Here is a 25,488-nt window from a genome sequence, read left to right on the forward strand (position 1 = left end):
TTTCTTGCCATCTCTGTCTGTGCTTTTACATTGCATCTACAGAAACACATACACACACATGTTTCCACAGACCTACTTCACATTAATCAGGCCTCTTATATGTTATAATATAAGATGCAGTAGGTCGTATTATTCCCTTTCCTTTACATTAATTTCCTTTTATTCATGATCTATAAGCAAAAAGAGAAAGTAGTAGAAGAAGAAAAGGTGTGGGCAAATGTTAAACGTACATAGAAGAGCAACGGAATGACTAGCACCAGCGGAGATCTGAAGCACTTTTCGACTCACTGCTCTTTCACTACTCCCGTCAGCAGCCATTTTTTTTTTTACCTCTGCTCTGTGTCTCTGAATTTTCAGAGAAGAAAAGGTTGAAAATAGATAGTAAGCTTCTGGTTCAGTAATAATACGGAGAAAAGGAAAGAGATAACAGAAAAAGGAAAGATGGGTACAAAGAGCGTATTTATAGTGATTGAGACGGCACATGTGCCTAACTCGTGTCCTTGCAGACACACACTCATGTTTTAAATAGTGCAGTTGGAGCATTTTCCACTGGTTTTTATTCTATAATAGCTTTTTTCTTATTCTTGCTACGATAAATATCACATTACGGTGGATGTCTACTCTTCTTCCATAATTTTCATCTCAAATGCTTAATGACATATTCAATGACATATTTTCTTCACTTTTTATGCCTAAATAAAGGTCTTGTAATAGATAGGAAAATACACACAATTGAAGAAGAAAATCTCTTCCTTCTCTCTATCTCCATTTCTTGTTCATGTTTTACTAAATTGCTTTATTTTCTTGTTCCATATTGTTACTTTGAGTTATATTTCATAACACGTTATCAGCACGACTCTAGCTTTGTCGAAAGTTAAGTGCAATTCTTCATCCGAAAGGTATAACAGGTTATCTTCTACATTTCTTCTTCTCTTCTTGTCATTCTAGTGGTATTGTATTGTAAGAATTAAGTCAAATTGTTATCATGACAAGTGATCATTACGAATCAATATGAATCATACTACACTGTGGCAAACATGATAAATTGCTAGTTATTGGCGTTAAAATCCATCACCTTAAACCTATATTATTATGTATATTTTGTCTTCATTTATAGAAATTGTTGTTTGATATAATACGTAACCTTTCATTCTCAAATCTGCATAAGTACTAATAAATAGATTAATATTATCATTATCACTATATGTTTTATATGGCAACACAATTTAAACATTCGTAATGTTTATATCCATTTATTTATTTTCAGTATCATCTTAATCATTTCTAATTCATTTATTTTCTTTGATAGTTTTTACTATATCAAATTTGTCAAAGCTTGAGTTTGTGGCACTTGACATTTCTGGAAAGAATTACCTATTATGGGTTCTCAATGCTGAGATTCACTTAGCCGCTAAAGGCCTTGGTAACACCATTACTCAGGGTAATGAGGCATCAAGCCAGGACAAGACGAAGGCCATGATTTTCCTTCGTCATCATTTGGATGAAGGTTTGAAGGTTGAATATTTAATAGTGAAAGATCCACTTGAATTGTGGACTGGCCTGAAGGAAAGGTATGATCACCTTAAGGCTACAGTATTGCCAAGGGCTCGATATGAGTGGATGCACTTACGATTGCAAGATTTTAAAACCGTAAGTGAGTATAACTCTGCTGTATTTCGAATAACTTCCCAATTGAAATTATGTGGGGAAGTTATGAATGATGAGGATTTGCTGGAAAAAACTCTTACTACTTTCCATGCCTCAAATATGGTATTACAACAGCAATACCATGAAAGGGGTTTTAAAAAGTATTCTGAATTGATCTCATGCCTTCTGGTGGCTGAGCAACATAACACCCTTTTACTGAAAAATCATGAAGCTCGTCCCACAGGGTCAGCTCCGATTCCTGAAGCAAATATGGCAGCTAGATGTGATAAGTCTGGAAAAAGACAGAATAATAATCATGGCCATATGAATGTACGTGGGTATGACAATGTTAAGAGACGATATGATAGTCGTCATCGTGTTGGTCATGGAAAACGAGAGAACAATATGGGTTCTCAAAACAATCCTTCAAAAGGCAAAAGTGGTAACTGCCATCGCTGTGGCATGAAAGGTCATTGGAAAATTGAATGTCGTGCACCTGAGCATTTTGTCAGGATTTATCAAAACTCCATCAAAAGAAAGGCAAATAATGTTGGAGCATCTTCTGCTAATGCCCTAGTGGAGTCACACTTGACCTTTAAAAATGATTTTGAGGCAGGGCCTTCAAACAAAAATGATGACAATGCCGAGGCAAATCTTGCTTTGAAAGATGATGATTTTCAAGGCCTCGATGATCTTACTCATTTGGAAGTTGAAGATTTCTTTGGAGATCAAAACTAAAGTTTGATCATTTTATTGGGGAATGCAATTATGTTGTTATTTTCAGTGTTTTTATCTCATCTAAAGTTGTTTTTATTTTTAAGTAGTACTTAAGTTGTCTTATGTTGTTGTTGGAGATGTTTGTTTTCCGTATTTCTCATGATGTACTTTTATTCTTTTTTTATGAAGAAATTAAAATTCCCCAGTCTTCAATTGAATCCAAGATGAGTAATGAAGATTTATGTCTTTTGGATAGTACTACAACTCACACAATATTAAGAGAAAAGAAATTTTTCTCTTATTTGGTTATGAAAAAGGTTTATGTTAATACAATATTCGGTAGTACAAAGTTGATTGAGGGCTCCGGAAAAGCGGCCTTATTATTACCCGAAGGAACGATATTAACTATTGATAATGTATTGTATTGTAGTAAGTCTCAAAGAAACTTGTTTTTTTTAGTCAATCCACTAGGCAAACGCCTAGGGCTAGTTTTATTTATAACCAGATAAAAGACGACATACAATGTCATGATATCCTACGAACTGAAAGGAATAAAGTTTGAATTTAACAAGTAGCCTATTATCGAATTGAGTGTTGCACTCAACATTGATATCACATTAATGCTATTAAACTTTGTAATACAATTCTGCATCCAAGAATGTGCATATGAAAGGCTTTTACAATGCACAATGCAACGTTCTTTCTATTAAAAAAACCCGGTTGTTTGTAGCAATTCCATATCTTTTTCGACACTTGTTTTCTCTTTATTTTCAAAAACGCATGCTGTAATTTGTTTCCACTCATTTGACCAGATCTTATCGAGTTCCCTCCATCCTCCATCATTAAAACAAATATATATCTGAGCTCCTCTAAAATCCCTAGCATGCTGGTGTTAAATCCAAGCGTTTTGTTCCATGTTCCCCTTTTCAGTAGACTCACATGCTCTCCTCGAGTTACTTTCAGCAATTAGTCTTGGCGTGCAATTCTATTTGGAATTGTCGTGCCTCCTTGTTCGATCACGTCCCAGCTGATTTTGATTAAGCTGCCAGCATCCATTCGTCAAAAATCTCTCCCACATGTTGATCGCATAACGTTGCACAGCAGAAAGCGTGCACGACATCTGCTGTCGTGCGTGATTCTGTCCCCATTGCTTCGATCCTTTTGGTTCCTCGATTGAGCCGACGAGTAGAGACAGCTTTGTGGTGGAAAGCACGTGAGCTTCACCTACAGCTGCAGCATAAAGAAATATATCCCATAGTACCATCATCCTAGAGTATTGCATGCTTTTATGTATCCTAGATAACTTTCCATGTGTATTACACTTTTCTATGTGATTCCTTTGCTCAACAACATGTGTTGTCTGCCATGCCTTCCACATTAAACCATGTGTGCACATTAAAAGATTTTTATGAATCAGAAAATGCCATAATGCACAGTTAGTTGTAATTCGTTCATTTGCATTTTCGAAAAAGTGTTCTTGTCTGAAAGCATATGTATCTTGTCTTTCCAACTCGCATGTTTTATTGATTTCTTTCAGTCCTTTGCTCAGATCCTTTTTATGCCGTTGCACACTCCAATTCATTTGGCTTCTGATAATGTTCAAAATCTTCTTAAAAATACATGCTCAGCTTATTTCCCATGCTATTGCATTACTTCCCTTTGATGTGAGATATATTGTGAAAGTGCGTTAACCCATCTTTAATGTCCTCCCAGTGGATTGAATGCACTGCATTCCTACCACCATTTCAGATTCTACTATAAGATTAGGCTTTAGCTTCGATGAAATACCTGCAAAAAAGTGAACAAAGTTAGTCGAAAAATTGCTATCCAAACTCTCCTCCAGAATGATTTGAGTGTGATAACAAAAAGAATCCTCTTTTCCTCCTAATTCCTTGCAACTTTCACTCTTATGTAAGGACATTGCATCTTATCTTCGTTAATAATCCTCCTTCCTTTTGAGTCCAGATCCCAGAAACCATGGCACTCAGTATTTCCTTCATCGAGGGCGTAATTGGCAAGATGGTCTGCTAATGTATTCCCTTCTCTGAAAATGTGTGTGACCTTGATGTTACTTTGTTCCTTCAATCTTAAAATCTCCTCTACATGTTCAGTAATATACCATGGTGGCTTCCATGATTCCTCTATAATGTTCTTTAATAGCATAGAATCTGTCTGCAATCGTATCCGGCCATAATTAAAAAAATTGCACATCTTCAAAGCCTCCACAATAGCTACCGCTTCTGATTAATTGTTGGTTCCTTCAGAAATCTCTCTTCCTTCTGCATATATCAAATCACCTGCCTCATCCCTTATGTAGAAACCAATTAAACTCCTCCCTGGGTTCCCTCTACATGCTCCATCCGTATTCACTTTGATCCATCCTCTTGAAGGAAATTCCCATAACACTTTATCATATTTCAGTCGAGGTGTGTATTGCTCCTGCCACTTGTAAGGCAAAGGTAGTCCTGACTTTTTCAGTTGGACCACCGCTTGCAAAGTAGATGACACCTGGTAAATAACTCTGCTCACTGACACTACTTCTCCATATTTCAAACTGTTTCTTCTCTTCCAAAGTTCCCATACAATGCATGCAGGTAAAGCTTGTAAAACTGGCTTCAATCTAGGTACTACTGGTGTTGTCCAACACTTTATAATTGCTTGATGTAATGACAACCCATCTAATGCAATTCATGCTCTCCTCAGGAAGTAACTCCAAACACTTCTAGCTGCATTTGATGTGAAAAACAAATATACTAAAGACTCCTCCTTAGGATCAGCATAACACCAATATTTAGATGGCATGGAGTATCCTATTTTACGCAAGAAATCATCAAGTGGCAGTTTTGCTTTCCACACCTTCCACAGGAAGAATGATATCTTGAAAGGTAAACATTTTACCCATATCATCTTGTAAGCTAATTTTGGGTTGGCTCTTCTTCTCAGGTAATCCCAAGCAGATTTTACTGTAAAATGTCCCCTTGTTTCAAGCATCCAGAAAGGAGTATCTAACTGTGAACTTTCAGTTGGTGGTCTAATATTCTGCACAATGTGGTTTGTCAAATCTTCAGGTAGGCTCTCAAAAATTCTATCCACATTCCACATACCATTTTCAACCAGATCGTTGACATTATGAATATCCTCATCGATACCAAACTCTGCAGGCACCTAAAAATATAAGGCTCCCATCTCAGTCCAATTATCGAACCAGAATTGAGCTGATCCCATTCTCAGTTTCCAGTAGATTTGATGCTCAATCAACTTGTTGAGTTTCAAAGCTATTCGCCAAAATGGCTACCATGTTGAGACATCAAACGAAGGAAAGGTTAAATACCTTTATATTACTACAATAAAAGCGGGTAAAAGATATGTGCATGAAAAATTACCCACATTTTCTTCTGGGTTGTACCACACAAACATTGGTGTGGTTGAATCACATGCCATAGTAAACAAAAAGTTTACTACTTCTAATGATTTTATCATTTGGCATGACCGGTTGGGCCATCCCAGTTCTAACATGATGCGCGGAATAATAGAGAATTCAAATGGACACACATTGAAGAACAAGAAGATTCTCCAATTTAAGGAATTCTCCTGTGCTGCTTGCTCTCAAGGAAAATTGGTTATTTAACCATCAGCAGCTAAAGTTGGGATTGAATCCCCTGCATTTCTGGAACGTATACAGGGTGATATATGTGGGCCTATACACCCTCCATGTGGACCATTCAAGTATTTTATGGTCTTGATAGACGCATCTACAAGATGGTCATATGTGTGCTTATTGTCAACTCGTAACATGGCATTTGCGAGATTGTTGGCCCAAATAATAAGATTAAGAGTACAATTTCCAGATTATGCAATTAAGACAATTCGTCTTGATAATGCGGGTGAATTTACATCTCAAGTCTTTACTGATTATTGTATGGCCACTGGAATACAAGTTGAGCATCCGGTTGCTCATGTTCATACTCAAAATGGTCTAGCAGAATCATTGATAAAATGCCTCCAATTAATAGCTAGACCATTACTAATGAGGAAAAAACTTCCCCTTTCAGTGTGGGGACATGCTATTTTGCATGCAGCAGCACTTGTGCGCATAAGGCCAACCAGTTATCATGAAGTCTCCCCATTACAGTTGGTTTTTGGTCAGGAGCTAAATATTTCTCATCTAAGAATTTTTGGATGTGCGGTATATGTTCCAATTTCTCCACCACAACGCACAAAGATGGGCCCCCAAAGAAGGTTGGGAGTATATGTAGGTTATGAATCTCCTTCTATTATTAAATATCTGGAGCCTATGACAGGAGATTTGTTTACAACCAGATTTGTTGATTGTCATTTTGATGAATCAGTTTTTCCAACATTAGGGGGGAGAAAATAAACAGGTGAAAAAGGGATAGATTGGAACGTATTATCTTTATCTCATTTGGATCCTCGTACAAATCAATGTGAACGAGAAGTTCAAAAGATCATTTATATGCAAAATGTTGCAAATCAATTGCTAGATGCATTTACTAACTTTCCACGGGTTACTAAATCGCATATTCCAACTGTAAATGCTCCAATTCGAATTGATGTCTCAGCTAGACAGTATGATAATGAAAAAGAGTCTAGGCCACGCCTTAAACGTGGTAGACCAATCAGTTCCAAGGATAAGAACCCCCGAAAGAGGAAAGGAGCGAATGATCAAGTTGATCATAACATAGAGGCAATTGCTCAAGAGGAGCATAAAGACATAATAATTGATAAGACCTCACAGGAGGTTCTAGTACCTGGAAATGATGAAAATGAAGAGATTTCAATAAGTTATGTCTCTATGGGAAAAAGGTGGAACCGAAATAACGTTATTATTGACAACAATTTTGCATATAATGTTGCAGTTGAAGTAATGCAACAAGATGGGGATCTTGAGTCAAAATCTATCGATAAATATAGACGGAGAAATGACTGGCCAAAATGGAAAGATGCAATTCAAGTGGAATTGGCTTCACTCGAAAAACATGAAGTTTTTGGACCAATAGTCCAAACACCTGAAGGTGTCAAGCCAGTGGGGTACAAATGGGTTTTTGTGCGAAAACAAAATGAAAAAAAGTGAAATCATAAGGCATAAAGCACGACTTGTGGAACAAGGGTTTTCGCAAAGGCCTGACATTGATTATATGGAGACATATTCTCCTGTGGTAGATGCAATTACCTTCAGGTATTTAATAAATTTGGCAGTCCATGAAAAACTTGATATGAGGTTGATGGACGTTGTCACAACCTACTTATATGGCTCACTAGACAATGAGATTTTTATGAAAATCCCTGAAGGATTTAAAGTTCCTGAAGCACATAAAAGTTCAAGAGAAACTTGTTCAATAAAACTTCAGAAATCCTTATACGGATTGAAGCAATCAGGGTGGATGTGGTACAATCGCCTTAGCGAGTATTTGCTAAACCAAGGGTACAAAAATGACCCTATTTGCCCTTGTGTCTTTATTAAGAGGTCTGGATCTGAATTTGTCATCATAGATGTATATGTTGATGACTTGAATATCATTGGCACTTCTAAAGAGCTTCCCAAAGTCGTAGAATGTTTAAAGAAGGAATTCGAGATGAAAGATCTAGGAAAGACAAAATTATGTCTCGGTTTGCAAATTGAACATTTGGCAAATGGAATTTTTGTTCATCAATCTACCTACATAGAAAAGGTATTAAAACGGTTTTACATGGATGGAGCACATCCATTAAGTACTCCGATGCTTGTTCGATCACTTAATGTGAATAAGGATCGTTCTGACCTCAAGAAAAGAATGAAGAGCTTCTTGGTCTTGAAGTACCATATCTTAGTGCAATTGGTGCACTAATATATCTTGCTAACACTACAAGGCCTGACATAACTTTTTCGGTTAATGTCTTAGCAAGATATAGATCTACTCCTACAAGGAGACACTGGAATGGGATCAAACACATATTGCGATATCTAAAAGGGACTACCGATATGGGCTTATTTTATGGCAATGATTGCAATCCCGATCTTGTTGGTTATGCCGATGCTAGGTATTTATCTGACCTGCATAAGGCTCGACCTCAAACAGGTTATGTGTTTACATGTGGCGACACTGCCACATCTTGGCGATCGACTAAGCAATCAATCGTGGCTACTTCTTCTAATCATGCTGAGATAATTGCTATTCATGAAGCAAGTCGAGAATGTATTTGGTTGAGCTTTATAATACATCTTATCCAAGACAAATGTGATTTGAAGTGTGACAAACTACCCACAATTTTGTATGAAGACAATGCAACATGCATAGCCCAATTGAAGGGAGGATTCATAAAAGGAGATAGGACAAAACACATTTCACCAAAGTTCTTTTTTACGCATGATCTTCAACAAAATGGTGAAATTAGTGTTCAACAGATTCGTTCATGTGAAAATTTGGCTGATCTGTTCACTAAGGCATAACCAACCTCAACATTTGAGAAGTTGAGACCGAAGATTGGAATGCACCGTCTTCGAGAAATAAAGTGATGTTTTCATGAGGGGGAGTAAGATACGCGTTGTACTCTTTTTCCCTTAGCCTAGGATTTGTCCCACTGGGTTTTACTGGTAAGGTTTTTAATGAGGCAGCAAATAAAGCGTATTATTGATATGTGTACTCTTTTTCCTTCACTAAGATTTTTTTTCCCTACAGGGTTTTTTCTTAGTAAGGTTTTAATGAGGCACATTATCTATGACATCCAATGGGGAGTGTTATGATAAATATCACATTATGGTGGATGTCTACTCTTCTTCCATGATTTTCATCTCAAATGCTTAATGACATATTCAATGACATATTTTGTATGTTCAATGACATATTCCATGACATATTTTCTTCACTTTTTATGCCTATATAAAGGCCTTGTAATAGATAGGAAAATACACACAATTGAAGAAGAAAATCTCTTCCTTCTCTCTATCTCCATTTCTTGTTCATGTTTTACTAAATTGCTTTATTTTCTTGTTCCATATTGTTACTTTGAGTTATATTTCATAACAATTATTTGTTTTTTGGCACTATTATTTGCAAATTTATGGTGTGTTTCAAAAAATATTTTTAAATTTTTTCATGTTTGTTTGATTTGAATGTTTTAAAAATTATTTTATTTTAAAAATTATTTTAATTAGAGGATTTCCCCTATAAAATTAGGAAAAATATTTTACAAAGCTCTCTAACCTTGTCTTCAAAACTCCTCACTTCCACCACCCAACACACATATACCTAACCATCCCGACAACTATCGCTAACCTCAAGCCTACACACTTCGATTGGAAATCATACCCCGACTCCACCCAGAACCACATCGACCTGCCTCGATCCTTGACCCCTAAGCTGATCTTGACCTATAACCCTAACCCTCAATCCGACCCTGACCCCCTCACTAACGAGCCTGACCTCGGCCCCCTTCTGACCCTCATCCCCAACCATCGAACCTTAACTCGACCTCCAACATACGATACGACATTGACATCGAACTGAGACCAAGACTTAGACCCCGACTACGACCTGTATCCAAAATTCCACCACGTTGTGATGGAACTTAACCCAGTCCGGCAGGTGAATCAATCAACATCAAACGGAATTCACAATTTAATGAACTAAGAACACAAAATTAATACAAACTACCACAAGAATTGGTGTCTTAAGTTATAAGCAACTAAGAACAGAAATACAACGTTGATATGAGAAATTACCATCTATTTCAACATACATAAACATAAATACAATATCCTAGGCTACCATGGTTAAATGGCAGCTATTAACTGGAACTCTGATATATCTGTAATGCTCGCTCTCAAACTCTACAGCAACTCAGCTCCAAAATCTGCACACAAAATGTAGAAATATAATATGAGTACAAGTGATGTCATGTACTCAAAAAGTATAAGACCAATCTCAACGAAATAGTGATGGGGGTTTAGTGAAAAGATACTCACTTTACATAACATGTGCAGTTCATAAGCATATACAATAACAAAAAAATACCCAAGAAATAGCGGATATCAATAATAAGGTGCACAGTCAAAGACGGAGATGTTAAGTATGCTTTTTTGGGGGTAAATAACTAGGTCATATATATATATATATATATATATATATCCGCTTTCACCGGTGGCATAATATCCTTCTCTGCTTGTCTAACTCAAGCCAGATAGCAACAATAACTCGAAATAGTCATATGCGGAACATATGCAAGTCCAGATTGAAGGATAAGAAAGGCAAGTCAACGCGGAAAGAAAGCCTTAACCGGAGCAGTAGCCAGAGAAGCAAGAGCAGCAAGGCAAAAAGTAATCTCAGGCATTCCAACTGCATGAACATAAATCTTATCTATGTCACAGGTTTGATGATCACTATCGCACACAAAACCAATCTCATAACTTTTTTGCAGGCAGAAGGAAAGAGAAAACGAGTGAAACGAAGTGGAGCGAGGGGGAGAGAGGATCTACTTGGAATTGGCTATCAGTGAATCCCAAGTATGACATAGATAGAGGAAAGAAAATCTCTTACATGCCGAAGGTACATCTGAGATCTTCCTTCCAAGCAACTATGACATAGATAGACAAATGCGAGTGTACTTTAGGAAACTAGCAAGCCTTGCCATTCAGATAAAAGGAATATCATCCTAATGAAAGCCTGATTTTTCCCTTATCAATGTTTGAGATGTCTGGTTGTGCCAATTTCCCTAGTTGATAATATGACTTTTATGCCTGGCGATAGCTCGGATCTTATGTTCTTTAGATGCCAAACTTATCTGCCAGTTGTCTGGCTGTAAAAGGAAGAGGTTAGTTCACAACTCTAAAAGCCGAAGATGAAGTGAGGAAGGCAGCTATAGAGCAGCAGATAAGGAAGAGATTTAGGCAACTTAATTGACCTACCGGACTCTAAAGAAAGGGTACCACTTATTTGGAAACTAGAAACTTGTTGGTTTCCAAGCGAAAATCGATGCTACTTTAACACAAGGGTTGGTGTCCATCATTGAAAGTGACATCTCTGTTTGCGCACATTGGAAAAAGTGCTCTGCTAGTGAAATCGGTTCATTGACACCTATAATTGTTTCAACCAGGGCCGAACACTCTTCTCGAATTTTTGGATGTACTCTCGCTTTAAGTAGCTGAAACCTCTATGTGGAAAAGTTTCTTATTGCGAAATCAAGACTGGGGCTTCGTTTAGCCGCCTATGTAGTAAGAAAAACTCTGCGTTTGACGTTGAATAGCCATAGTGAGTTCATCACCAGTGGCATAAGCAGAGGAGGCATATGCGGTAGGGAGAATGGCAATTTACCTCACTTCTTACAATTCCAGTTGATAACAAAGTCAGCGTTGCTTTCATGGGATCTACTGCTCGTTTTCGATATAGAACTGGATAATCAAAACGACGTCTCTTTTTTTTGGAGTCAAGCGAGATGATATGCTGAAACGGGTGCTAGCTTGAAAATCGTCGCAGAACGAAGCAACATTGTCGGTTGAGGCCTCACCGGGCTTTCATAAATCAGTCTCTCAACAATCAGTATTTCTTATGAATAGTAGGGCACTGAGGGAGAACTTATCGACGACAAAAAAGATGAGGTTTCTATTGGAGGGCCCCTGACACCCCGAGTCAAATGGAATTGAAAAGACTTTTTTATATTTATAAACAAGGTGGCATCTCGAAAGTGCCGCTAGTTGGTTTAATCATGGAACGTCCAAAAAACCTGGTCAAATACGAACATTATAATTATAATAATATGCCCTAGAACATCTTATTGAATTGAGTGAGAGGTCCCTTTCTTTCCTACTACTGAACCCGGAAATTGTGTAGATTGCTTTTCTTGGGATTCCCTAAGTAACCAAACTAATCCCTAACATTTCACACGGAAAATGGTTTGTTTTGAGCATTTGAAGTGGGCAAACAATCAGCGTACGTAATCTAATTTCATGCCATCATGTCTTTCTGCCCAGCAGCGCTGGAAACCGCTTTCATGCATCTTGGTTGTTCGCATGTAAATGAGATATACAACAAATAGCATTAATTCAAAATATTTCTACACGAGTGTAGAATATCTATGCATGATAAAGACACAAAGCTTACATCAATCTAACATCCTCCAAATGTCCAACAACCTGTTAACAAGTCCCATACATATGTAAAATCCATGAATATGCATGTATAGACAATATGCATGAATACTCCTATATGAGTCTAGAATGCCTATGCATGATAAAGATAAGAACTTTACACAATCGGCACTCCCAGTGACCTGATACCCCCAGTGTCAAACCGCGTGTATGCCACCAAAAGAGAAACATTGGAGGGCAACTCTAGGGAGAAGTATCCTTGTCCACACGTAAAACATGAATGTGACCAGCACACCCAACGTACAGACAAATCGTGTGCCATGATCATCTCAACTTGCATGGATAATTTACGTGCTATAATTATCTCAACTCGCACATATAATTCACATGCCACAACTCACTCAATATAAAATTACTGTATGTAATAATGTATGCACATAAGAAAGAGATAATAGTATCTATATGATGCATATGAACAAGAGAGATAAACATGCAGATATATGTATAGCTATAACGTGTAATCTAACATACGAATAGCCATCATGTCCTGATAAAGTATAAAAAACCTAGACATGATCTCTAACATGAATAATAAAGCTCAAGTAGTCGTACGAATAAAAGAATATGTTACAAGAGAACATGAATCTAACAAGGCATGAAGAAGCCTAAAATCTACCCCCAAACATGGTATAACCTTGGTGCATGCATATACGTTCGTCACCTCACATACACGTCACTCTCAAACACATTATATTTAGCTGTAATGACTTGGCCGGTCGGTTTGTATATTTGAGCCATGTTTTTCATATGCTTGTTTGAAATTTTGAAACTTACGGGGATAATTGGTTTTTTTCCGGGGAGGTTTTGGAGTGAATTGGAATACTTAGTTCTTTTGTTAGAAGCTTAAATTGTAAGAGTTGATCTAGGTTTGACTTTTTGTAAATAGCCTGAATTGGGGATTTGATGCTTCTAATAGGTTCGTATGGTAATTTTGGACTTAGGCATATGTTCGGATATTTGGAGGTTCCTAGGATATTTTGGCTCTATTTACCAAAAGTTGGAAATTTGAAAGTTTGGAGAGTTTCTATATTTGATCAGGAGTTGGCTTTGATCATATCAGGTTCAGATTATTGTTATGGAATTTGTGATAGGTTCATTTTGTCATTTGAGACTTGTTTGCAAAATTTGGTTGTAATCCGGATTGGTTAGGCTTGAATAGACGCTTGGTTTGAAGTTGGAAGTTTTTGAACTTAAGAGAAGTTCAACTTGTATTTTGATCTTTAATTCATTGATGTGATGTTATCATATATTTTTGGAGGCTTTATATAAGTTCGAGTAGTATTTATGGACTTGTTGGTGTAATTGGACGGGGTTCCGGGTGGCTAGAGTGAGTTTCGAACTACCATGAGCATCGTTGGTGTTGCAGAATTTTGCTGGTGTCAGGTCCTTCATAGCATTCGCAGGCTCTGCATCACATTTGCGGAGAGTTATTTTGGTGTTGGCCAGGTTTTTTCTTCGCGTTCGCAAAAGGGAGCTAGGAGATGGAGTTTTGAACTGGGAGTTGGGAGCTGGAGTTTTGGTCTTCAAGTTTGCGAAGGCTTGGCTAAATTCGTGTAAGGAGGCAGAATTTGTGCATCGTGTTCACGAGGAAGGTTCCGTGAATGCAGTAGGTATTTTTGGGGTATAAGCAGTTGTACTTCGCAACGCGAGGCACGTGCCGCGTTCGCAAAGGGTACCCTTGTTCAATGCTTTTAAGTGATGAATTTTGAATTTTAGCCATTCTTTCATATTTTTTAACCTTAGACTTAGGAGAAGCGATTTTGGCTTGGAGATTCTTATACAAGACTTTGGGGTAAGTGATTTATACTCAACTTTGGTATTATTTCAAGAATTTACATGGATTTCTACACCTAAAAACATGAAAATTTGAGGAAAATTTGGGGGGGGGGGGGGCTTTCCTATAACTTAAGGGAGTAAAATTGAGAACTTGAAGATCGATTTGGACTTGGTTCTGGAATTTAATCACATATTTGGACTCGTGGGGTTATGAGTAGTCGAGATCTGCCACTTGACTCGGATTTTGACTATGTGAGCCTCGGTTGAATTTTGTTGACTTTTTGGGAATTGAATAAAGATTGAAGGTTATTGTTTGCAATTTATTCCTATAGTTTTGTTTGGCTCTATTAAGTTATTTTTGGCTAGATTCGAGCCGTTTGGAGGCTATTTTGCAAGGGAAGGCATTTTTGGAGTATTGATTTGGCTTGTTTGAGATAAATCTTGCCTAGCCTTGGTTTGAGGCACTAGTTGCTTGAATTGTTGATGATGGCTACATGCCGAGGGTGACGCACATGCAGGGGGGTGAACATATGTGTGTGCACCGGATGTTATCCATGTTCAAGGTAGTCCTTAGGTTGTGTTATGCCTTGTATTGGATATTATGCTTCTTGTTATCGTATTTCATATGTCTGTACCCCATCATGAGCTTCTTGAATCATGTTAGAGATCATGTGTAGGTTAATTTCCTATTCAAACATAATAATTGCTATTTTATGGCATATCTAATCTGATCTGTGGTAGCACACTCCGCACATGCATATACCTTAGCATGTTACTCTTTATCAGTTTATGAATATGTAATTTGATATCCATTATTCGTATACATGTATTTCGATATATGCTTTTTGTGTAATATGGATTGTTGCACCCTAGTCTGCACAAGTCAAAACAACATACAACTTATAGTACTCTACAAGATTATTTGGAGTTTAGAGTTACCACCTAGTATTCAAGGTACACTAGAACACCTATACTACACTATGAATGTACACTTTGATTATGATCTGCGAAACCATTGAGATTCTAGGTAATGACTCAAATTATCACTAGGGAAAGGTGTTAGACATCTCTCAAGATCCACAAGATATGGTTCTGGCGGACTTAATCAAATAAATGAGGGAAGATTCACAAGAATAATATTTATTCTCAATAAAGCATGAAACTTGAAATAAAATATGTAATTGAGTATGCACAAGAAAGTAGAGAAAATATGTGATAAAGGTGGAATCTTTGAGGAAGGTATACATTTAATTAATAAAGTACAAAAGGTTATATTTTGACAAATTAAAATATTTTGACGGGGGTATGAATCAAAAGTAAGCCTATGAGAGTTGACTTATGATTAACAACATTAAAATGGAATATGTGAAAGAATATTTGTTTGAAGTAGTCTTGAAAAGAATGATAAAAGAATTTTTAGCAAGTGCATGGCCAACAAAGAACATGCTAAGAAATATAGACAAGTACTACAATCATGCAGGTACTTGATCTCCCAGAAGGACAAGGAGATGGTGATCCGACATAGTTTTAGAGAAAGAAGTGAAATCGCTCACCTGCTAGCCGAAGGAGCCAAATAACCAAAGCACTATAGTTTAGTCTGTTATGTTGTAACCCCTACCTTTGTTGAGTCCAGGATGCTGGAGGACAAGGAGGGTTTTCTCCTAAAAATAAATCTGTTTGTGAAAGTAATTGTAGGAAACTTGCCAAACTTGCCAACCTAAATACCTTATATGGCCTTTCATCCTTTTGTAATGATCTTGTGCATCTTGTAATGGACGTTACGTAGTCTATATGAATAAAATATTCCAATTTCTCAAAAAAAAAGAGAAATATAGACAAGCACAATGAATTACATTCACATAAATCTAATGGATATACAATGTGATAAAATATGCTGGACTTTGAGAGAATCTCACACGAAGACAACTAATTGTGCAAAATTATATGTAAACTAATCACGTTAAGTGTTATTCATAAAAAAGGGTCAATTAACATAGATTTGTACAAACATGTGTTTATTTAAAGTGAGGTGGTTAAAACAAGTAATTTACAAATAAAGTGACTTGAAAGTACAACTAAGTATAATAGCACACATGTGAGAAAATGTAAAATTATTTGATTATAAAAGAATATCATGCTTATGTAGTGAAAAACTAGTTTAACTAATTAAGTTCGTGTCAATCCTAGTCAATTAAGCATGCTACAAAAGCGTATCCAATAATCTAATTATAGATGCAAGCTACACACTTATTTCACACACATGTTGAATATTTATTATTTAACTAGATGCATTTTGTCCTAAGTCTTGTCATATGTAAATAAACATCAAACAAGCATAAATAAATATTATATATGACCTCTATCCATGACTCTACTATACTTGTATTTTTAGTACATTCGAGAACGGGAAGTACGAAGCGGGATTTTGACAGGGTTTTATCTTTGATTTTCTCCGAGTATCATCTTTCGAAAGCGACTCCGTGTGATAGTACCTCGCAAGATAAGAGAAGTAAAATTGTTAGTGAAATAATATAAAAATAAAAATAATTTAAGTATGACATAGTTTGAAATGATTTTTGTTTGAAAATGTTTTTTGGAAATTGTCTTTGAAAAATATTATTTTTAAAAATGGGTTGAAAATGTTTGTGGAGAATAGATTATAAATATTATAGGAAGTTAGTGTGACGACCCGATAGGTTATTTTGTGTGCTAGCCTCTATTTTCATGTTCTCTATTAGTTCAATTTGATATTTCTTGATTTGCGTGAGTGGTACATGTCGCTTTTTGAAAAGCTTTTATGTGAAATTCTAAAGAAAATGAAAATTTTGACTAAGAATGAGACAAGAGTTGACCACGATCAATATTTTGGATAAATGACCTCGGATGGGTGCTTTAACGATTATATGATATTTTTGGATTTGTATGCATATTTGATTGGGGTCCGAGGTGACTCGTATGTGTTTCGGCGCATTATGTGCGAATTTGTGAATATTGAGTTTAAGTAAAAAAAATTGAGTTTTAAAGATCAATTCTTGTTATTTGATGTTAGTTTGATTATTTGAGGAAGCGAGCAAGTTTGTATAATGTTATTACACTTGAGTGCATGTTCGATTTGAAGCCCGAGGGACTCAGGTGAGTTTCAGGTGTGTATCAGATGAGGTTATTTGGTTTAGGGATTGCTGGTGTCTCAGGTCTACATCTGGCTCACATTTGTGAGCTCGCTTTTGCGGTTCAATAATTGCATTTGCGATAAGGGACTGGTGGGATGGTATTTCGCATTTGCAAACATTAGATCGCATTTGTGGACTCTAGGAGTTCATATTTGCGACCTTTGAGTTGCAAAAGGCTGGGGTAGGAAGCTTTGCAAATGTAAAACTTGGCTCGCATTTGTGGTTAGTGAGCATATTGCATTTGAGAGGTTTTTGTCACATTTATGATGTTGTGTGGTCTGATGCATTGATCGCAATTGCGATATGTGTATCACATTTGCGGGCATCACATTCCTGCAGCTGGGTAAAAGAGGAAAAAATCGGGACTTAACTCATTTTACTTTATTTCTTAACTTCAAACACTCTAGAGGCAATTTTTGAAGAACTTTTTCTTCCTAAATTTATTGGTAAGCAACTTTAATCCATTTTCTATCAATTCCCCATTGTATTTCATGAGTGTTTAAACATCAAATCTTTGAATTCCACGGTAGAAATAGGAATTTTGGGTAGAAATTAGTGATTTTATAGAATTGAGAATTAGACCTCAAATTAAGGTCGGATTTCAAAGCAAATCACATGACCGGGCTCAAAGGTGAATGGTAATCGGGTTTTGGTCTGAATCTTGAATTTTGACCAAGCGGGCATGGGGTTGACTTTTTTAAAAATGATCAAAATTGAACCTTTTCATTCGTGTGTAGTTTTTAAAGCTTATTTTTGAATTGTTTAATCGATAATTGGCTAGATTTGATTGATTTGAAGGCTTATTCAAAGGGAAAGGTTGTGGTGGATTGATTTGGTTGTGGAGTGAGGTAAGTGTCGTGGTTAACTTTGATTTGAGAGAATTAGGGTTAGTCTATTTGCTATGTGAATTATGTGTGGGGACGACGTATATGTATGGTGACGAGCATATATATGTTGTCATGGGTTAAAGCATGTGGGTTGAATTTGCTTTATTCGTATCATGTGGTTACACTTGCTATACCTTCCATGTTTTAGTTAACTTGTTTATTCGTTAAATTGTTAAATATGTTTAAATTACTTACTTTAAACTTGTGGTAGTAGTGAAAGTTGAATTGATCATTTTTTGCACCACGGTTGAAGTGAATTGTTTTCCACCTTGCTTAACACTTTAGGATGTTATTGTTACTAGATGAGGAAAGAGTGAAAAGCACGAAGGGTGTTGTCTCGCCATATATGCATATTATTGTCATTAATTGAGTGATTGTGTGGATTAAAGCACGAAGGAAGATGTCGTGCACATGATTGCTTCATTACTATTTATTATCATCATGTGAGGATGAGAGTAAAAGCACGATGGATGATGCCATGTCATTTCATTCATTATATTACATGCTGAGGATGAGAGTAAAAGCACGAAGGGTGATGTCGTGCCATTGCATTTATGATATTACATGGTGAGGATGCGAGTAAAAGCACTAAGGGTGATGTCGTGCCATTGCATTTATGATATTACATGGTGAGGATGAGAGTAAAAGCACGAAGGGTGATGCCATGCCATTGTTGATTTCATTACGTTATTTGACTATCAGATTGGTGATTTGATCGATTGCATTGTTGTTTATTACGGAGAAAGGCTACCTGGTGATTTGTGTACTTGTCGTTCATATCTTAGTTCCCTTTTTACGTGTCCCCTCCCTATTATTGTTTTAAATGCTCTACTTGTTATTTTTGTTGCTTTATGTATAAGCATTTTAGTAGGTGTCTTGTCATAGCCTCGTCACTACCTCGTCGGGGTTAGGCTCAATACTTACGAAGTACATTGGGCCGGTTGTACCCATGCTACACTTCTGCACTTTTTGTGAAGATTCTAGAGTTGGTCCTAATGTTGTTTAGTGGAGTTGCTACCTCGATCACATCTACATTTGGAGACTTGAGGTATACCTGCATGGCGATTGTAGTCCCTGAAGTCCCCTTCGATTCTATCTTTACTGTTTATTCTATTTTGAACAGTTGTAATTCCTTCAGACATTGGTTGTAGTACTGTTTAGTATGCTCATGTACCTGTGACATCAGGTTCTGGGTTTTGGCCAGTCGGTGTTGGAGTTATTATATTTAATTTGGAATTTTACAGCTTGAATTCTTATCAAACTACTTTTAATTGATTAAAAATGATTAATTGTCTACTAATTTTGGCTTGCCTAGCAAGTGGAAGTTAGGCGCCATCACAACCCTGAGGTTTGGGATTTCGGATCGTGAAAAGTTGGCATTAGAGCACTATATTTCCTAGATCTCACGAGTCATGAGCAACCTTAGTAGAGTTTAGATGATCAGTACATAGATGTTTGTACTTATCTTTTAGAGGCTATAATGCTTTAGAAAAATTTCACTTCTTTCTTTCTCCATTGTTCAACTTTATCCTATCAATGAAGTTTGAAACATTCTATTCTTGTTCTATCGCAGATGGTGAGGACACACACAGTATCCATGGCGGGTCAGGATCCGGAACCACAGGTTGCTGCCACTGCTAGAGGTAGAGGTCGGGGCTGAGGTCGAGCTAGAGGCAAAGGCAGGGGCAGAGCACAGCATAGAGCATGTGCAACAACACCTATTGCAGAGCCTCGATTCGAGCAGGAGGAGGAGGTCCCTATTTAGACCGTGCCAGTAGGACCAGCTCATGTCCTAGAGGGGTTTATCGCCACTCCAGTACTTTAGGATGCACTAGTCCGTCTGGTAGGTCTTATGGAGAGTGTGGCCCAAGCCGGTGCATTTCCTATAGCACTAGCTGTCTTTCAGGCTAGGGGAGGAGCCCAAACTCCCGCCACCCACACACCGGAGTAGATGAATCTCATATATCAGACTCGGCGATCCTAGCAACTAGACTAGTTCAGCCTGTCATTGCTACTCAGCCCATGGAGAGGCTCGTGATGTCTTCTAAGGGGTTGAAGAGATTAGACAAGTTCACTAAGTTATTTCCTATTCACTTTGGTGGCATTCCTTTTGAGGAGACACAAGATTTTATTGATTGTTGCCACGAGGTGGTTCGCAACATAGGTATAGTGGAGTCCAATGGAGTTAACTTTGCAGTATTTTAGATGCATGGCTCCGCCAAGAGATAGTAGGAGGATTATGTCTGAGGCAGACCAAAGGGATCACCTCCACTCACTTGGGATGAGTTCTCATTGCAATTTTTAGAGAATTTCATTTTTTTTCTCTGAGAGAGGAGTACTATAGCCAGTTTGAGTGCCTCCAGTAGGGTAGCATGATTGTTACCTAGTATGAGACCATATTCATGAACTTAGCTCACCATGCAGTTGTTTTACTCCCTACTGAGAGGGAGAAAGTGAGGAGATTCATTGATGGCCTTACTTTTGTTATCAGGCTATAGATGCCCAAGGAGACTGGCGATGATATTTCTTTCTAGCAAGTTGTAGAGACTGCTAGAGGGATCGAAAGGGTTCATGGTCAGGGTAGGGAGGCAGTATCTAAGAAGAGGCCTCGTCATTCTGTTGGTTTCAATGGTTCCTCGTCTGGAGGTAGGGGTTCATTCATAAAAGGTTATCCTTCTAGGCCAATTCAGTCAACATTTCAGGTATCTCACAGTGCTTCTGGTAGTTGTGGTTCTTTTAGGTCTTATCTTGAGCAACTAGCCTATAATGCACATTAAGCTCCAATCAGTTCACATCCTATTGAGAGTTATTCGGGTGGTTATTTAGGTCGACAAGGTCAGTTTCAAGGTCAGCAGTCACAACACCCGAGGGATCGAGAGAGTTCATGGTCAGGGTAGGGAGGCGGTATTTAAGAAGAGACCTCGTCATTTTGTTGGTTTCAATGGTTCCTCATCTGGAGGTAGGGGTTCATTCAAAAAAGGCTATCCTTCTGGGCCGATTCAGTCAACATTTCAGGTATCTCACAGTTGTACAGACTACTAGAGGGATCGAGATGGTTCATGGTTAGGGTAGGGAGGCGGTATCTGAGAAGAGGCCTCGTCATTTTGTTGGTTTCAATGGTTCCTCGTTTGGAGGTAGGGGTTCATTCAAAAAAGGCTATCCTTCTAGGCCGATTCAGTCAACATTTCAGGTATCTCATAGTGATTTTGGTAGTCGTGGTTCTTATAGGTCTCATCCTGAGCAGCTAACCTACAATGCACATTAAGCTCCAGTCAGTGCACATCCTATTGAGAGTTATTCAGGTGGTTATTTAGGTCGACAATGTCAGTTTCAAGGTTAGCAGTCACAATACCCGAGGACATGTTATATTTGTGGAGATCCGAGGTACGTTGCAAGGTTTTTCCCTAGATCACATAGCAGCATACCACAATAGGGTACTCGTGCCATAGTTCCAACTCCAATTGCTCCACCATCCACTCAACCACTTAGAGGTGGGGTTGAGGCATCCTATGATGGTGGTCAGGCCATTAGAGGTGGATCCCAGCCAATGAGAGGTTGTCCGAGAGGTGGAGGTCAAAGTGGTGGGGCTTGGCCCCATTTTTAAGCATTTCAAGCTAGACCTGAGGTAGAGTCATCTGATATGGTCATCACAGGTATTATTCCAGTTTGCCATAGAGATGCATCCGTTTTATTTGATCCAGGATCTACTGATTCCTATGTGTCATCGTTTTTTGCTTCATATATGGATGTGTATCGTGATTTCTTGAGTGCTCTTATTTATGTGTCTACGCCTGTGAGTGATTCTATGTGGTAGACCATGTTTACTATTCGTGTGTATTCTCTATCGAGAGTTATGAAACGAGGGTAGATTTTCCTTTACTCAGCATGGTAGACTTTGATGTTATCTTGGGCATGGGCTGGTTTTCACCATATCATGCTATCTTGGAGTGTCATGCCAAGACTGTGACCTTAGCCATGCAGAGGTTACCTCGATTGGAGTGGAGAAGGACTCATGGTCATTCCATTGGTAGGTGCATTTCTTATGTGAAGGCTCAAAATATGGTCGAGAAGGGATGTCTAGCATATTTGGCCTATATCCATGATCCTAGTGCAGAGGTTCCTTCCATGGATTCAGTATCAGTTGTGTGCAAGTTTCCAGAGGTGTTTCCTATAGATTTGCCTGGGATGCCACCCGACTGGGATATTGATTTAAGTATTAACTTGGATTGGGGCACTCAGCCAATTTCTACCGCACCATATCGTATGGCCCCAGTTGAGTTGAAAGAATTGAAGGAGCATTTGCAGGATTTTCTTGATAAGGGATTCATTAGACCTAATGTCTCGCTTTTGGTTGCACCTGTGTTGTTTGTAAAGAAGAAGAAGGATGGAACGATGAGCATGTGTATAGATTATCGTCAATTGAAAAAGGCCACTATCAAGAAGAATTACCTTGTTCATGACTTAGAGTTGACAACCATTGTTCATAAGCGACTTCGCACAGCCTAGTCCAGATAGAAGAGTTATGAGGACCAGAAGGTTCAAGATGTGGCATATATGGTGGGTGAGAAGGTTCTCCTTTGAGTATCGCTTATAAAGGGCGTGATGCAGTTCGAAAAGAAGGGCAAGTTGAGCCCGAGGTTTATTGGGCCATTTGAGATCTTAGAGAGTGTTGGGGAGGTTGCTCATAGGCTTGCATTGACTCCTAGCTTAGCAAGGGTACATTCGATATTTCACGTGTCCATGCATCAGAAGTACCATGGAGATAGCTCACAAGTTTTGGACTTCAGCACGGTGCAACTTGATGAAAATTTAGCCTTTGAGGAAGAGTCGGTGGCTATTTTATCCCGGCAAGTTCGGAAGTTGAGATCCACAAGTTTTCCTTCAGTGAAAGTGCAATGGGGAGGTCAGCTGATCGAGGAAGCTACATGGGAGTCCAAGTCCAATATGCGGAGTATATACCCCCACCTTTTTACCAGTCCAAGTACATTTCTATGTCCATTCGAGGACGGATGTTTATTTTAGAGGTGGAGAATGTGATGACCTAATAGGTCGTTTTGAGTGAGAGCCTCTATTTTTGTATTCTGAGATCTCTATTAGCTCCATTTGATGTTTCTTGATTTGCATGTGTGGTCCGTGTCGCTTTTTGAAAATCTATTAAGGGAAATTTTGAAGAAAATGAAAATTTTGACTAGAAATGAGGCTAGAGTTGACCACGATCAATATTTTGGGTAAACGACCATGAATCGGTATTTGACGATCCTAGTAGTTTCGTATGATATTTTTAAACTTGTATGCATGTTTTGTGGGGGTCTGGGGTGACCCGAATGCGTTTCAGCACATTATTTGCGAAATTGGAAAATTGAGTTTAAGTTGAAAATTCTTGAGTTTTGAAGATCAATTCTTCTTATTTGATGTTCTCTTGATGATTTGAGGTAGAAAGCAAGTTTGTATAATGTTATTACACTTGGTGTGCATGTTCGGCTTGGAGCCCGAGGGATTCGGGTGAGTTTCAGGTGTGTATCAGATTAGGTTAGTTAAGGATTGATGATGCAAAACTGTTGGTGTCTCATGTCTGCAAATCTTGCATTTGCGAGCTCGCTTTTGTGGTTCAATGATTGCATTTGCAATAAGGGGCCGGTGGTTTGGTATTTTTCATTTGCGAACATTAGATCACATTTGTGGACTCTGGGAGTTTGCATTTGCGAACTTTGAGTCACTTGTTCGTCTAGGGGCTAGGTACAGGCAGCTTGACAAATGCGAAGCTTAGCTAGCATTTGCGGTCAGTGGGCAGATCGCATTTGCGATGTTAGGTGGTCTGATTCACTTATCGCAATTGCGATCCGTGTGCCGCATTTGCAGGTATCGCATTTACGAACAAATGTTCACAAATGCGACACCTGCAACTGGGTAAAAGGGGGGAAAATTGGGACTTAGCTCATTTTACACCATTTCTCAACTCCAAACACTATCGAGGTGATTTTTGAAGAATATTTTCTTCCCAAATTCATTGGTAAATAACTCTAATCCATTTTCAATCAATTCCCCATTACATTTCATGAGTTTTTAACATCAAATTTTTGAATTTCGTGGTAGAAATTAGGGAATTTTTAAAATTGAGATTTATACCTCAAATTGAGACAGAATTTTGAAACAAATCACATAACCGGGCTCGGGGGTGAATGGGTAATTGAATTTTTGTCTAAATCTTGAATTTCTATCAAGTTGAAGATTCGGGATTCAAATATTCCAAAGACTATTTTTAGGACCCGATATGGTCACTATGAGTTTCTGATGATGTCATTTGGCGGACCAATGCCCCAACAATATTTAAGCACTTGATGAATAGTGTGTTCCAGCCATATCTTGGTCATTTCATCATCGTATTCATTGACGACATATTGGATCATGAGCAGCAGTTGAGGATCGTGCTCCAGACCTTGAGGGTGAAGAAGTCATGAAAAATTCTCCATATGTGAGTTTTGGCTTGATTCGGTGGCATATTTGAGCCATATGATGTCTAGTGAGGGGATTAAGGTGGTTTTGAAGAAGATGGAGGCAGTGCAGAGTTGGGACAAACTGTCTTCTGCTACAAAAATCTGATGTTTTCTAGGCTTGGCTGGGTATTATTGCCGTTTCCTGGAGAGTTTTCATCCGTTGCAGCTCCTTTGACCAGATTGAGTTAGAAAGGTGCTCCATTCAGGTGGTCTGAGGAGTGTGAGGAGAACTTTTCGAAGCTCAAGACTGCCTTGACCACATCTTCAATTCTAGTTTTGCCTTCAACATTAGGTTCTTATACAGTGTATTGTGATGCTTTGTGGATTGGCATTTGATGTGTATTGATGCAGGATGGTAGAGTGATTGATTATGCTTCGCGTTAGTTGAAGCCCCATGAGAAGAACTACCAATACATGATTTAGAGTTGATAACTATTGTCCATGTATTGAAGATTTGGAGGCACTATCTTTACGGTGTGTCTTGTGAGGTATTCATAGATCATAGGAGTCCACAACACTTGTTTAAGGAAATGATCTAAATTTGAAGTAGCAGAGGTGGTTAGAGCTGTTAAAAGTATATGATATCACCATACTTGATCATCCTGGAAAAGCCAATATGGTGGCCGATTCCTTGAGTAGAAAGGCTGAGAGTATGG

The 25,488-nt window shown here is 38.1% G+C and overlaps 3 protein-coding genes across 4 annotated transcripts in view; 2 read left to right on the plus strand and 1 right to left on the minus strand.

Annotated features, from left to right (window-relative positions):
- LOC104220296 (ultraviolet-B receptor UVR8) overlaps window positions 1-428 on the minus strand; it is a 48,932-nt gene extending 48,504 nt beyond the window's left edge. The window contains exon 1 of one of the 2 annotated variants that reach the window (XM_009771134.2): window positions 231-428. In XM_009771134.2, coding sequence (XP_009769436.1) covers window positions 231-318 — 88 coding nt within the window. In that variant the 5' untranslated portion in view covers window positions 319-428. The remainder of the gene's footprint in view (window positions 1-230) is intronic. The other variant, XM_009771136.2, reaches the window with a different exon arrangement.
- Window positions 429-441: 13 nt separating this feature from the next.
- Window positions 442-2,385, plus strand: LOC138883048 (uncharacterized). The gene is made up of 2 exons (XM_070163706.1): window positions 442-445; window positions 1,310-2,385. Exons 1-2 carry the CDS (start codon window positions 442-444, stop codon window positions 2,383-2,385), a joined length of 1,080 nt encoding a protein of 359 aa, XP_070019807.1.
- A 19,838-nt stretch (window positions 2,386-22,223) lies between these two features.
- LOC138883049 (uncharacterized) lies at window positions 22,224-22,844 on the plus strand. Its single transcript, XM_070163708.1, has one exon. The coding sequence runs from the start codon at window positions 22,224-22,226 to the stop codon at window positions 22,842-22,844; it is 621 nt and encodes a 206-aa protein (XP_070019809.1).
- Window positions 22,845-25,488: the final 2,644 nt, after the last annotated feature.

This window comes from Nicotiana sylvestris, chromosome 12 (genome assembly GCF_000393655.2).
Source record: "Nicotiana sylvestris chromosome 12, ASM39365v2, whole genome shotgun sequence".
Classification (NCBI taxonomy): Eukaryota; Viridiplantae; Streptophyta; class Magnoliopsida; order Solanales; family Solanaceae; genus Nicotiana; species Nicotiana sylvestris.